This window comes from Juglans microcarpa x Juglans regia, chromosome 2S, assembly GCF_004785595.1.
Source record: "Juglans microcarpa x Juglans regia isolate MS1-56 chromosome 2S, Jm3101_v1.0, whole genome shotgun sequence".
Taxonomy (NCBI): domain Eukaryota; kingdom Viridiplantae; phylum Streptophyta; class Magnoliopsida; order Fagales; family Juglandaceae; genus Juglans; species Juglans microcarpa x Juglans regia.
This window is the reverse complement of record NC_054597.1, coordinates 31,674,175-31,689,293: the sequence shown is the minus strand read 5'-3', so window position 1 is coordinate 31,689,293 and position 15,119 is coordinate 31,674,175. Positions and strand designations below refer to the sequence as shown.

The window sequence follows — 15,119 nt, the reverse complement described above, 5'->3', positions numbered from 1 at the left end:
TCTCGAGTTCCTGTAGATTCTCATTCTACTCAGGCCAACCAAAGATTATGGCTTAGAAAAGGCAGGTTTTATTGGTTATTACTATCTTGTGCTTTTCTTTTATGCTATTACTAACGATGTGATGCATTAATTTTAGACGCCATTAGAAAGGAAACCATTCAATCAAAGAAATTCAATTGGTTTATGTGACATTCTACTCGTCAAAACAGTTAACAACACAAAATATCGATGTTTTTACTTCTTTTTTTATTATAACTCTATTGAGTCCTATGACAACTGTATTTATATACTGGCTTGTAAATTTCACAACTCCACTTCAAATATAATCAAACGACCAATTGAGCAGCAAAACTGCACAACCATGTTTGATATGATCGAAGATAACAACTGCGCAACTGCAAAATTCATTCACATACAACCTATAAGTTGGCCTTGCATGTAGATTTATTATGCCCCGATCCCTTGCACCTAGTGCAAGAAACCGGCCTCTTCGACACTCCCTTACTGCTGGTCTGCTCTTTTTGTTGGCTGGGGGGCCGCGACGTGCAAGGAGGAAGTAGAGGCAGAGAATCCGAGGCGGTTTTTTCATTACTTGAAGGAATGGAAATGGCAGATACAGGGTTTATGGACATTGAATATGTTAGACGGAAGCTATCAACTGTGGAGTACCCTGAACAGTGATCATACACATTCCTGCCTGTCGAATTAAAGACAGCAATAGCATGGCGGCAAGGTAGCCCAGAAGCTTTCCATCCTAGACAAGTGCAGTCCCACTTATCAATATCCACCACATGAATGGAATCATCGTGAACTTCAAAAAGGATATCAGATGAGAACAATACTTTCAAGCCCTGTGCTTTAGGAGTTTCTTCTCGCAATTTTTCCTCCTTGGATGGAGTCAGTTTTGTAGACCACCTACTCGATTCTGTTTGACGAGTTTTAATCAACTCCATCAACTTGTATCTTAGCATTTCGACCTTCTGTATTATCGGTAGCTCCCGCACTTCCTCTATCCAGTTGGTGTATGTCTCTCCAACATTTTCAGTGATATGATTATAGCGCTCACCCTTAAATACTGCATTTGTCCAGTGATCTGGCTCAATTTGCAAGACCCAGTCATATGCTTTTGAGGACACACGTTTAATTTGCTCAGTACATATTCTAAAACCATCATGTCGGACAGCATGGGCAGCAGCCACAAAAAAGCCAGGCAAAGAACCCCTCCCGTCTCCATGAAATGGGCCCTTCAAGTTTTTCTTGAAGTTTTCTATTAGATGGAATATCGAATATCCATAATGAGCCTTCTGAAATACGTCAAGTACCAGCTTCTTTAAGCCCTTCTCTCTGTCAGAGACAAAAGTTATGAATACTGAAGTAGACATTGCTGATTTCAACTGCTCCAAAAACCAATGCCAATTCTTATCATTCTCGGTATCTACTACAGCAAATGCAACGGGGAAAACACCGTCATTACCATCCAATGCAGTAGCTGTCAACAAAACCTCGTGGTACTTTGATTTTAAAGATGTGGTGTCAAGGAAAAGAAGGGGGCGACAACCATTTTGAAAACCACACAGTGTAGCGTGAAAGGATACAAAAAGGCGCTGAAATCTTTTATCTTCAGTAGCGCAAAGCTTAACAATACTACCAGGATTTGCCTCCATCATCTTCTCACAAAACACAGGAAACTGCTTATATGCTTCTTTATACGAACCCTGAAGTTGCTCCCGGGCATCCTCAATTCCACGCCATACTTGAGTATAATTCAGCTCAATCCCAAAGTCACGAAGAATGCTGTTAGCAATTTCCTTTGGTTTGTGATGAGGGCTACCTCGTAATATTTCCTTTATGATACTCACCAACCAATTCTTTGACGGATGAGCAGACTTCCAAGATTCCCCTCCACACGAATGCGATTTATTCATCTTTTTAATCCTGAAGGACTCTGAGGATGAGTCCCAGGAAGCATGAATCCTCCAAGAACAGCCTTCTGATATACATGTGCCACTAGCACGGTAAGTGTCATTCTTTTTTAACCTGTACATAAAACGATGCGCTATGGCATATTTCTGGAGAGCATCCCGAAATTCATACACACTTTTGAATACCTGACCAACACCAACAATTCCATCTTTCCAAGATGAAACTAGTTTTTCAGGTGGAACATCACTTGAACGAGCAAGGATAGAGGAACCGTAAGAATCTTCTTCACAGGTTGAAGTATCTTGTTGCTGCTTTGGATTGTCGGTTGCTGTTGCAGCATTGCAATTTTGGGTGTTCTTTTTTCTGGATGAACTTTTCCTTTTCTCCTCAATATGGTCAGTGACATCAACAATAGCAGGACCATTTGCACTAACTTTCCAGGATGCAGTTCGCCTTCGTTTCTTAACAGTATCAGCAGGGGTGGAGGACATATCAATTATATTTGGGTCATGAGCAGTCGCATCAGTGGCAACGGCAATGGAACCGGCTGGACTGGAATAAGCAGCATCTGGATTATCATTGGCAGTATTGGCAGCTGCTGTAACAGATATAATGGAGTCAGCAGGTCTTTCTACAGGAAGAGCGACAGGGGAAACTGGACCAATGCTGGAATTAGCATTAATGAGTTCTTCAGCTGCATATGTTGCAACAGGAAGAGCAGCAGCGGCATGGGGTGCAGCAGCAGAGGTACTGAAGTCAGCAACAGGGGGTACAGTTTCAGCTACTTTTATTGCACTTGCCCTGCAACTAATGAATTGTGAGATTCAAAGCAAACAAAATTTGCAGATTTGCTGCAATCACCAGCCCATGATCAGTCACCATGCACTGCATACAGTACACAAGAGTCATTATCTCTATTTCATTAAAAAGCAACAAGGCTTTATTCTTCTTCCCATTGTGTCTTTTGGTGCAGTGAGTGACATGAAAGCTTTTTTAACACCACCAGCTGAGCAGTGGTGCTCAGAAAAGTAGCAACATTGATTGTTCACGACTAGAGAAAAAGAAACTTTAGCATCCTGCTCCTGCAAGTAGGATGTAACAAAACAAAGCGGAAGAATAAAGAGGAAGAAAGAAAGAAATACCTGCTATGACTGTTCAAGACTTCACGATGAAAACCTGCTCTCCCCATGACAAAAACATCGGCAGTTACTGAACTTCCATGAAATTTACACATCCTTTTGAGGTCTTTGTCATTTGATAAACTGATGAGGGTTTGTCTGTTTCCTGGGAGGAAATACTTTATGGATATGGAATTACATTCCAAATTCCACATTTCAGCTAATTTTAATTTGAGATCTTCAAACATGGTTTCACAATTGATATCTATTGCATGTGCCTCACCTCCAGTGTATGACATCGATCCATCCTCATTTGTGACAAACTCACCACCAGATTGGCAAATCAATATAAGCTTTCCCCTTGCCATTGTAATGAACTTCATGTTCCAAATAAAATAAAAAAGTTACTTTCTCTCTAGTCTAGTCTCCAACTTTTCATCCACTATGGTCATTGTCTACATTTAGTGCTTGGTGATGTTAATAACTACGACGCATACAAAGGTCAATCATGTACATAAAATTCAGTCATGATGTTAGTTAAAATGCATCCAATAAGTTGATTTGGAAAAAGCATACAATGAAATCAAATTTGTTCATTGGTCTACAAGAAAATGTTCCCATGGAATAATCTGTTCATTTCATCTTGCAAAGCAATGAAACCACCAATGTGGGAGTGAAATTTGAAGGCATGACCACTATGGCCAGAACAACAGAGAAATTCACTTATAATCTCTTATAACGCTCTTCTTGTATCACTATATCATCAAGCAATGCATAGGTGATGATATTGTATATTTCATGTGTACTTGGCTATTGCCTATCCCTACTATCAATAAAAATTTGTTTACCAATAAAAAAATCTCTTATAACACTCTGTTCAACCAGTGTATACAGAAATAAATAGCTAGCTTTAAAGGGCTTTGGAGAATACAATACTTTTCAATTCCATATTTTAATTCAATATAAAAGAAGATGGAGAATAGAAATATCCTATTTCTATGGGACAGCCAAGCACCAGGTCACACAGTGTGGGTAATGGTTTATTTGAAGTGTATAACATATTGAATTGATGAAACAACCACAAAATGCAGTTGACTATATATCCATTTCTCCACTCAAATTTACTTACAAACAAAATCTCAACTCAAACAATACAAATCTATTTAGCACTGATATGTCAGGACCAACCAAGTGATGGCTTAATGCATACAAACCACAGAAAATTGGTGAAAGAGTCATATTTTTTATTCTTATTCAATTACAAAAAACGTCCAAACAAGCAAAAGGTAGTGATAGCAAATTACTCCAATACCTACAATCCAAAAAACAACCAACCAACGTCAGTGGTAAAACATGTAAAAGGTTTATGAAATAATGGTTTGGTGGTGAGTTGCCTTAGTCGATCTTCTTCCTTTATTCGTATTTGTTAGTTCAAAAACTAACCAACCAAATTCTCCCTTAAAAAGCCTCTCAGTTAAACATAATCTTCATCATCCAGTTTCCCAACGACCAAATTAAACAACCTAAGACCATTGACTCCGCACCCTTAGATTTATGTTTGTAGATCTCAAGTAAAACTCAACAAAGCTATACAAGAGGTGCATTTCAACCCAGCCAAGTGTGCTTACTGCAGTAAAACTCTTACAATTATATTCTTTAGTAAAAGAAAGAACCTCTGAATTCATATCCGTATCCTCTCATTTATAAAATAAATGAGAGGATACGGATATGAATGAAAAACCCAGTTCACCATGTTAACCAAGACAATGACAAAACACTGTTAGTGGACTACCAAATACCAATGCAAAGCAATGACACACCGTTTACAGCAAAATCCATGCGGTCTAACTGTATATCATATCTAAAGGTAGCAGGACAGCATGCTTTTCTCAGTTGGCCAACTTAAATCAGCTCAGCAACAAAGTCGACCAAACAAGACGCTATATGATTATCCACCACCAAATACATCAAAGTAAGCACTTTTTATAAAAATCCATGAATCTTAAGTTCAATGCATTTTATTAAACTACTAAAGAGACCCGCGTTGCGTTTATAACACCTGTGAAAATGGTTTAACCGTATGAAGAAGAATATTATTAATTGTGAATAACAATCAAATGAAAGAAACAGAAATATTTAGAGTGAAAAATAATGGGCAATAGAATTAAAGTCGAAATCAAAATTTGCAGGTAGATAAAGAGAGGAGGGCGGGGGGAATTACCAGAAACGGTGGTGCAGGGACTTTCAGGTGGATGAAAACCCTAGACTTGGGGGCTTTTCGGAAATAGGGGAAAAATAGTTCGATGTACTGAAAGGAGGAGGACCGAGGAAGGACGGGTTGAAAAAGAATTATATCTTAAATATGGTGCTGTTGTTGGAATAGAAAATCTTTAGATACGGTCTCTTTTGCAATTATGTGTTAAAACATGATCTGACGTCAGCCAGGTGTTGTGTTCCGTTTCGGTTTTTTTTGGGCTTGATTATTTAAATGTTACTATTTATGATGTTTCATTTACTCTTATATTTAAAATTTATTTTGTTCCTCAAAGTTATTCAAGAAAATTTAACGACTCGTCAAATTTAGAGATTTTTATAATAGTATTGCTATATGTACTAATAATTTTACTTACAATACTTATTTTATTGATTTTCTTTTAAAATTTAAAATAATTTTATAATTTTCAACATATCAATAATTGACACGTGAACTGTTCCAACGAATGTTTTATTTCATCTATAATTTACAATTGGCTACAGTATTACCGCTACATTTAGCGGTAACTGTTCCATCTATATTTCTCTCATCTATTTACTTTCACCTCCCCTACCATGATTTAGTTTATTTCATTTCAATCCCATCTCACACCCCCATCTGTTTATTTCTTGCACTTCCCTTCCTCACAATATTTTTTCCAAATTTTCTTTTTTTTTTTCTTGGGCAGTATTATTTCCCTTCAATTATTGAAAGTCTAGTATTTTTTTCCAGATTTTCATTTTTCTTTCCCTAGGCAGTATTCTTTCCCTTCCATTACAGCAAGTCCCATATTTCCCTTCAATTACTCCAATTATTGTACGTTCTCTGTTCTTTAGAGAGTATTGTTGAGAGACAGATATAATTATTTTTTGAATTAATTTATATTTTGGTTTAACTTATAAATTTGGATTAATTTAAAATAAAACATAATTATATGACATTGTATATATAGAAATAATGTAAATATCAAAATATATGAAGATATCATTGGTAGTTAGAAAAAATATTTGAAATGAATAAAAAAATTAAAAAATATAATATTTAAATGATATGAAGAAAAAGTAAATAAACTGATGTATGATATATTATAAAAGTCAGTATGTAAAATAAAAAAAAATAAATTTTGATAATATATTTTAAAAGATAAGATGAAGGATCCATTGAGTGTGCTCTTATATAATTGTTTTATAATATTACGCCCAAACTATTAAACATGTCACTTTAAATTTCAAACTACCCACCACTCATTTATAATTTACTATTTTTAGGTCTAATCATCAATATCATATCCCCTTTTTTTTTTTATTACTATTGGATATCAGAAAGAAAGAAGATCACTAATTTTGGGGATGCATAGATTCTTGAAAAAAAAAAGTTTCCAACGTGCATTTAGTGTAATTTAAAAGAAAATATTTCTAAGTTTCTAGAAATTGTTTAGACTCAAGAATAAGAATCTTAGGATTATTATCAAAAGGAATAAGAATAAGAATCTTATTCTCACCAAGAATAAAAAATAAGATTCTTAGAGTCGGAGGAAGCATATTATCAAAAGGAAAATGATTTACACATAATATTTTTTACAACATTTTACACAACTATATTTTAAATTAGGAATATTTTTGTCAAATATCTTATAAAAGTAACACAATGTTATAAAATACTCTCATTTTATAATATTGTTGTATAATGTGTTATGTGTATATCATTACTCTTATAAAAAACCAAACTCTTACGACACGAGTCAGTCCCTAGATGTTATTAGACATATAAATCTTAGAGAAATACTACTTATCATCTCTACACCACATATTAATATGTGATTCGTCATTTTTATCATTTTATTTAAACACACACATATCTATACATAAATATATGTGTCAGTGTATGTTTAAATAGAATGACAAAAATAACAAATCACATATTAGTACGTGGTGTAGGGGATAATAAGTAGAATTTTTCTAAATCTTAATAGCTGAATTTGAACTACGTGCTTAATTTTAAAGGTTATAGGAGTGAGATAGAGTGAAAATTTTGATAATTCGTCAACCATATTTCACAGAAAGACTATTAATTTACAAAGATAAAGTATTTTTTTTTTCTTGTTATATACTATATAGCTCTTTTCGATGGAATACCAAATTAGTCAACAGAACGCATCTATCTCATGTTTTTGTTTTGTTAGGATCATGGTTCCTACGATCTGATTGGACATATTGCAAATACAATTCAAAAGGAAGGAAGAGAATCGAGCTCCATAGGTTGGCTCCCTCATTCAATGTAAACAAGCATGATCGAATTTATTATCTTCATATCATACGTCATAATTGGAATACATGTGACGTGTTACTTTCATCATATCACGACATATCATGTAATTAATTAAGATTGTTTATGTAAACATTAATTTGAATTAACATAACATCTTGTGATAATAAAAATATTACAATTTTAGTTACAATGGTATATGATACTTTGTCTCCACTAATGTATATATAGAACATATGCTATGTACTTGTTTGGCAATTAATAAATAAGTGTTAGCTAAAGTCATGACTTAGGTTACGTTTGAATATTGAGCTGAGTTGAGCCTTCTATGAATATTAATGAGTTGAGATGATGGACTGAGTTATGTGAAGCCTATATAAGATAAGTGTAAATATATTTGAATGTTAAAACGAGTTTATATGTATTTATAGAAAGTTAAAAAAAGTTATGGGTCCCGAGTGTAAAGAAATGTTCAATTGAAAAAAGTTGTAGGTCTCACGTGTAAAGAAGTTTTGAGATGAGATGAGATGAGTTTATTTATTTTAAAGTTAGGTGTTTAGATGTTAGAAGATGTTTAAATCTGAACCGAACTCAGCTGAACTGAGTGCAGTCAAATAACCAAACTAGCCCTTAATCATGCATAAACAAATTAATCCCAAGATCATCATTCGGATTTGTAAAAGAATGGAATTTTAATTAGGTCGAATCACATCAAACTTGGACTCTTAACTAACTATATATTTAGGTTTTGATCGATGCACGTATAATATTATCATGTATTAAATAATGTTGTTTTTTTTTTTTTTGGTTGATATTTTTTCATCCAAGTATTACAATAATAAAACATTTTGAATACAAATAAAAGAATTAATAATCTGATAAAAAAAAAATTAATAATTTTATTATTATGCCAAAAAGTGTGGGATTGGCTTTCGTCACCTTGCATCAATACGTTTTACAGCACGTCATTGTAGTTTATGCCTTTCTTCAGCATATCTTGACTTTAGAGTCCTTTTTAAGATTTCTCCTTGGTAGAGTGTAAATCGGACTGAACACGGATCAAATTGGTAGCTATCACTTCCGTCTTATCAGGTCGGTCCGTTTCGTCCGATTTAATTACTTTTTATTTTCTTTTTTTAAATAAATTATTTAAATTATTAAATTAAAATTAAGTTAATTATAATATGAATTATATAACTAACTCATTAAAAAAATATTTTATATAGTCAATGATAATAAATTAGATAAAATTATATCATTGACTTATATAATTACTATATAAAAATACTATATTAAATTATTAAAAATATTTTAAAAATATATATAAGAGTTTAGTCTGTACGATTCGGTCCAATCCAAAATTTATAGACTCCAAGACCGAATCAAATTTTTTCAGTTTACAATTTATGAGATCGAGACTGACCGGTCTAGAGTTCAGTCCAGACTGAATGGTTCAATCCGGTCAATTTTTCCAGTCCAAACCGAACTCCTTACACCCATAGACCTTGGGATCCCTTTGAATCCATCTAAGGTCTTTCCTCCAAGTAATTGTTTGGGCTAGCTTGAATGAATGATTCATGGATGATTTTTAGGAAAAATTAAAGTGGACCCAAACACGAAATTGGGATCCATTTATGTAGTATTTATTATTCGTGATATTTTGTCAATTTAATTTTAAATCTCTCTCTTGTTGTCAATTTAAAATAATTCTATCTTTCAAAAAAATGTTAAAAATATATATATTTAGGCCCAATTTGGTTACACAATACAGATGAGATGAGATAATATATTTTAAATAGTAATAAAATTTTTGAATTAAGATGAAATGAAATAATTTGTAAAAAAATTGTGTGTTTGAATAGTGAGATGAGATTATATAGTTTTTAATTTATGAGATTTGAAAAAGGTGTGAGTCTCATGTTGATTAGAAAATTGAAAAGTATACTGTTCACTGTCGTTTTTTACTGTTCATGTCAGTTTTGAACTTTTCATATACTGTTCACTGTCCGTATTTATTGTAAATTACTGTTTATTTAATTGAATATTTTTAAAATTTAGAGATGAAATATAATATGTTTGGATAGGAAAAACTACTATACATTATAGATGAGATGAACTCTTATAATTCCCAAATGCAACAAAACCGAGCCTTAGATTTTTGTTACAATCTAATCCCAAATGCAACAAAAAATTTTATTTTTTATTTATTAAAAATCTCTGAATTTTTATTAAAAGTACGTACTAAAGAAATTCATCATGGTGTGTAATCTCTCATTAATTTTTTTTTTTTTAAAATCATCTTCAAGATTTTTCTTTATTGTTATATTTTACCTTTCTATGCATGACTTTTCTTCATTCTTTTCTTAGACTTTCAAAAATTTTCTTGGTAATCAACGTTGAACATATAATAATTCTGTTAAAGACGGAAAACTCTAATAATTTATCTTAATTTGAATATATAGATGCGTCATACATTCCTATACTGATAAATATATTAATTTCTTTTTATCTCGAATCATGTTTATAATGTCTTTATATTATGTTTGCCTGTTTAATTGGTACAATATATATATATATTATAGAAAATAAATAAAAATATAATTATTTGAGTGCTAATTGGCCCTCTAAAAGAAAATTCTTGGATTTGTCAGTGTTTAAGCATATCTTGTTGGATGTCTCGATAGAATGGAATTATATAACTACGAAAAATTATTCTTATCAGTCATTATTTACTATCTCACACTTCATATCTTTAAAAAAAAATTATAAATATAGAGTATAAAAGTAAATAATGACGGATACATAGTTATTCATATAACCATATTTTGGTAGAAAAAAAGCAAATTAATGTTGATATTCATGTTGAATGATTATAAGGAAAATGGGTAATAATTCCATTTAAAGGGAAGAAACAACGTGAAAGTATAAAAATCCCCAAAATAAAGTAAAAGACAATTTGGATTTTTTATTTTTATTTTGTCCATAACTGTACCATGCCAACTTGCCGACCAAGTTAACGACCATAACGACCAAGGGGGCAAACTAGTCCTTTCACCTCAACAACTAGTCAACTACCAAAAGACAAATACGCAAAACCAAAAGACCACCATAGCAAAAAACCATAAAAACAAAGTTGAAGAAAGTCGAAACCACAGTACTAAGAAAGTTAAAAGATTCGAATCTTGGAACACTCCGAATCAAAATGTGGATCTGACGGCTATAAAATTACCCTCATGCCTTAAATTCCCGGACTAATTCTTGGCGTCCAAACACCTCTTAGCCAATAACAATCACATTTTGCCTGCTCGGACCTCACCAAACGTTAAACTCGGAACACCCCAACACACACAACACAAACGTATATACGAACATCTACCTCCAATTGCATTTTTTTTTTTCTGTCCCACAAATCTCTCTCCACCATCAAGCTCTGCTTTTCTTTTCCTTTGCTTTCCTCCGTCTCTCTCTGCCGGGAAATTTTATTTCCGGTGGCAGGAAAGGGGATTCGGCCGTTGGCTTCAACTGGGTGTTTTGTGAAGTTTGGAAATTGCTTGGTTGGGGGATCTTACAAACATGGACGCCTCCGTGGCGACGCCGAGGAAGTCGTCGATAACGGAGATGTTCCAGAAGGTTGGCGGGTACCGCCTTGGGAGAAACAGCAGCCACAGGAGGTGCTCAAAAGAGTGCGACTACGATTATGACGAGGACGACACCGTGGAGCTAGTGCAGATCGGAGCTGAGAGGACCAAAAACGTTCTTATTCTCATGAGTGACACCGGCGGAGGACACAGGGCCTCGGCTGAGGCCATCCGCAACGCCTTTCAGATTGAGTTCGGGGACGAATACAGGGTGATTGTCCGCGAATCTCTTCTGGGTTCTCTTCAATTTTGCTCAATTTTCACGTTTTTTTTTTTTTTAATTTTTCTTTTCCTCGCTCTGTGTTCTTGACCGAGTTGTCCCTGTGGATCTGATGGTATTGTTATTTGGAACTATTAAGTTCCTTTTCGTGAAAGAAAGAAAAGAATCATGAACAGTTTTTTTGCAAAATCGGGGATAGCGTGTTTTTATGTTCTTATTAGGCTTCTTTGGATTTATCTGTTCTGTTATTCCCACTAGGCCATGTTCTGATGCCATATTTTATTCTTTCTAATGATTTTTTTTTTTCTACCAAAAGCTTTTGTGAAATTTTGTCAATAATGCACCTTTTGTTCCTCTCTCTCTCTCGCTCTATATATATATATATATATATATATATATATATATATATATTCCACAAGGATTGCTACTCTTCAGGGATTGCTACCCTTAACTTCACCTTTAAGATCTTCAAAATCCAAATGTTGAAAAGCCATTTGTTATTTTTTACTTATCTGCCATTCATTTGATGCCAAGAGATGATGGTTAAAAGATGATGAATATCAATCTTCTTGTGAATAATAGACTTGATGATTCCATTCTGTTCCAGTTCTTCTACTTTGTGGCTACTAGTTTGTGGTCTTGAAAGTCTCTCCCCTCTTAATTGCATTTCGACTCTTTCTCTCTGCTGTTTTAACAGTGATGCTGAAGTGGAAAAATTGCTTGTTTCTTTGTTAGATTCCTTGCTAATATTACTAAACTTTCCGGTTCTCTCAAATAAAAAATCTATCATATCATGTGAATCTTCAATCTGAATAATCATCAATTTCTATCATTCTTGGGGTTTTCTCCCCTCTATTTTGTCCTTACCGGTGGCACCTTCTCATTTTAGATTTTTGTGAAAGATGTTTGGAAAGAGTACACCGGCTGGCCTTTGAACGACATGGAGAGATCATACAAGTTCATGGTGAAACATGTACAGTTATGGAAGGTTGCTTTTCACAGTACCTATCCCCGATGGATACACAACTGCTATCTTGCCGCCATTGCCGCTTACTATGCCAAGTACTTCTTGATCCTTTTAGCCCTTTAACTTATCACTCCCATTGTCACTTACAATATTTCATTTTAGGATAATAATTTTTTCTTGCAACCAACTGGATTGATGTTTCCATTACAATGTATATAAGCAAGCATATATATTATGAGTCAATACTCTTGTTTTATACTAAGATCTAAGTCCTTCAACCTTACTTATAGATAACATTAAATGAAGAATTAAATGACATTTTATTAAATTCATTTATATGTCTTTGCACTCATCATTAACCCACTAGGCACTTAATCAATTGGGGGTGGAGATAATAATTATTGAAGACATGATTGCTTACTTTTGACGCAAAGATGATTTATCTCTCTTAGCTGTAGCACATGTTAGTTCTGTTTAGGCGTAAAAGATTATCAAAATCTGAAATATATTTTTTGTGCAATGGGTTTCTCTAAATTGTCGTGGATTTTGTGACTCTAGGGAGGTGGAGGCTGGGCTAATGGAGTACAGGCCAGATATCATCATTAGTGTCCATCCTTTGATGCAGCATATTCCTTTGTGGGTTCTTAACAAGCAAGGCCTCCAGAAGAAAGTGATTTTTGTCACTGTCATCACAGACCTAAATTCTTGCCATCCTACTTGGTATGGTTAACAAACCCATTTGGAACTCCAATTGTAATTTCTGCATATTAAACGTAGTCCACTTTGTATTATATTCTAACATTCAAGCTGAATCCAGGTTTCACCCTGGGGTTAATAGATGCTATTGCCCATCACAGGAGGTAGCCAAGAGAGCTCTACTTGATGGTCTTGAAGAGTCTCAAATCCGTGTTTTTGGCTTGCCCATACGACCTTCTTTTGCCCGTGCAGTTCTTTCCAAGGTGTGTGTTGAAATTGTGAATCTTGTGAGGTTTATTGACTGGAGTGTCTGATTTTTATTGTGTTTGGCTGGTTGATGTCTTGGATTTACAGGATCAGTTGAGAAACGAACTTGAGATGGACCCTCACTTGCCTGCAGTTTTGTTAATGGGAGGTGGTGAAGGGATGGGACCTGTTAAGAAAACTGCTTTGGCGCTTGGGGAATCACTTTTTGATAAAGATCTTGGAAAACCTATTGGGCAATTAATTATTATATGTGGCCGTAATGCAACCTTAGCCACTACACTTGAAACTGAGAAGTGGACGATCCCAGTAAAGGTAATGGTTTTCTTCAAGTTGTTAGCATCAAGAAAACAAATTCATCTTGAGCGTCCGTTAAAAGCTTGTTACTCTTTGATGTAGGTGAGAGGGTTTGAGACCCAAATGGAAAAATGGATGGGGGCTTGTGACTGCATAATTACGAAAGTATATGGAAATCTTGTCCTCAATCCCTTGTTGAATATGCATATTATCAAGCATCTTACTCATGGTTTTTATGGGTTTTCCATGTTTCACATTTCATAGGCTGGACCTGGTACAATTGCTGAGGCATTGATCAGGGGGCTTCCTATTGTTCTCAATGACTACATCCCTGGACAAGTTAGTCTTCAAATTTTTCTTGTGCGCGAAAGATAACCTGGCAAATTCAGGTTTCTAGTTGTACTCTCATTTCTAATACTAACCTTTTGCTTTTCTGTTGACCTCAGGAAAAGGGCAATGTACCCTATGTTGTAGACAATGGTGCTGGTGTCTTCACTCGAAGTCCTAACGAAACAGCAAGAATTGTGACCGAATGGTTCAGCTCCAAGAAAGATGAACTCCAGAGAATGTCCGAGAATGCTCTTAAACTAGCACAACCTGAAGCTGTCTTCAACATTGTGAAGGACATCAATGAGCTTGTTTGCCAACGTGGGCCTCTAGCCAACATCCCCTACATATTAACATCATCATTCACAAACCTCATTTAATTGACAAAAATCGTGTCTTCAGTGTACGACAAAGGTTTGCCCTATTAGAATACCATGTACAGCTAGCTTTGTCATTGTCAAGATGAGTTGTAGATTATGCTGAACAAGCAAGCTCCATTGGGTCTAAGGGCTGGGATTTCATTAGGGTACTATTTTTTTAGATGAAATAGGATTATGTGAAAGTTGCTGATGTTGTAATCTTTTATGTTGCAGTGTTACACGTTTTCTGTTTTTACTCCAAAGGAACTTAGCTTGTTGAATGTTGCTTACCCAAAAAACTATGATCCTGTAATGCTCCATGAATACACTTCCTTGTCATAATCTGTTGTGACTTTTCTCCCAAAGTATGATGTAAAGTTAGCTTTTTTTTCTTAAAAGAGTAATGCTAGGTACAAGCTTCAAATAAACAAATCTAATATAAGTCTTTTGTAAAAAAATGAGTCTCACTAATAAAGAAAATATATTTTACACTTTTTTAGGTGGGATCCATTTGTTTACAAGGGTTTGTATGAAACTCGTCTATTTCGGACTTGTACAAATCATTTATATTTTTTATGAGTAAAAATGACCATTTTTACAAGGTTGCTCCAAAGGAAAAAAGACAACCCATGAGACTGTTCAAAGCACATTGAAGCTTAGAAGCAAGTAATCAAGGGTTTGGAAGCAAACAAATGAAGTAACCTTTTGAAGTAGTTGAAACTGTGAAACTTGGTATATCCACTTGCAAAGGAAAAAAGATTAGAATAGTCAAATTAAATGTCCATTTTAGT

General features: G+C 34.3%; 2 protein-coding genes across 13 annotated transcripts; one reads left to right on the top strand and one right to left on the bottom strand.

Moving 5' to 3' along the window:
* Positions 1-227: 227 nt before the first annotated feature.
* LOC121252749 lies at positions 228-5,415 on the bottom strand. Of its 12 annotated transcripts, none has more exons than XM_041152543.1 (4): positions 5,263-5,415; positions 3,325-3,418; positions 3,066-3,207; positions 228-2,730 (listed from the first exon to the last, which is right to left on the bottom strand). In XM_041152543.1, exons 2-4 carry the CDS (start codon positions 3,407-3,409, stop codon positions 420-422), a joined length of 2,538 nt encoding a protein of 845 aa, XP_041008477.1. In that variant the 5' UTR covers positions 3,410-3,418; positions 5,263-5,415; the 3' UTR covers positions 228-419. The 12 variants fall into 12 exon arrangements, with proteins under 12 accessions (XP_041008477.1, XP_041008473.1, XP_041008474.1 ...); XM_041152539.1 differs by adding an exon at positions 4,256-4,353 and having other exon boundaries at positions 3,066-3,418; positions 5,263-5,394; XM_041152540.1 differs by adding an exon at positions 4,256-5,100 and having other exon boundaries at positions 3,066-3,418; positions 5,263-5,366.
* A 5,350-nt stretch (positions 5,416-10,765) lies between these two features.
* LOC121252598 (monogalactosyldiacylglycerol synthase 2, chloroplastic-like) lies at positions 10,766-14,670 on the top strand. Its single transcript, XM_041152320.1, has 8 exons — positions 10,766-11,409; positions 12,308-12,480; positions 12,944-13,105; positions 13,203-13,344; positions 13,436-13,660; positions 13,745-13,807; positions 13,907-13,981; positions 14,089-14,670. Exons 1-8 carry the CDS (start codon positions 11,134-11,136, stop codon positions 14,347-14,349), a joined length of 1,377 nt encoding a protein of 458 aa, XP_041008254.1. The 5' UTR covers positions 10,766-11,133; the 3' UTR covers positions 14,350-14,670.
* Positions 14,671-15,119: the final 449 nt, after the last annotated feature.

Excerpts from the sequence above, each read along its gene's own strand:
- LOC121252598 (XM_041152320.1), top strand. The coding sequence starts at position 11,134 with ATGGACGCCTCCGTGGCGACGCCGAGGAAGTCGTCGATAACGGAGATG. Across the intron at positions 13,106-13,202 it reads AATTCTTGCCATCCTACTTG|GTTTCACCCTGGGGTTAATA; the intron begins GTATGGTTAACA and ends AGCTGAATCCAG. Across the intron at positions 13,982-14,088 it reads ATGACTACATCCCTGGACAA|GAAAAGGGCAATGTACCCTA; the intron begins GTTAGTCTTCAA and ends TGTTGACCTCAG.
- LOC121252749 (XM_041152534.1), bottom strand. The coding sequence starts at position 3,424 with ATGAAGTTCATTACAATGGCAAGGGGAAAGCTTATATTGATTTGCCAA. Across the intron at positions 2,731-3,065 it reads GTCTTGAACAGTCATAGCAG|TTGCAGGGCAAGTGCAATAA; the intron begins GTATTTCTTTCT and ends ACAATTCATTAG.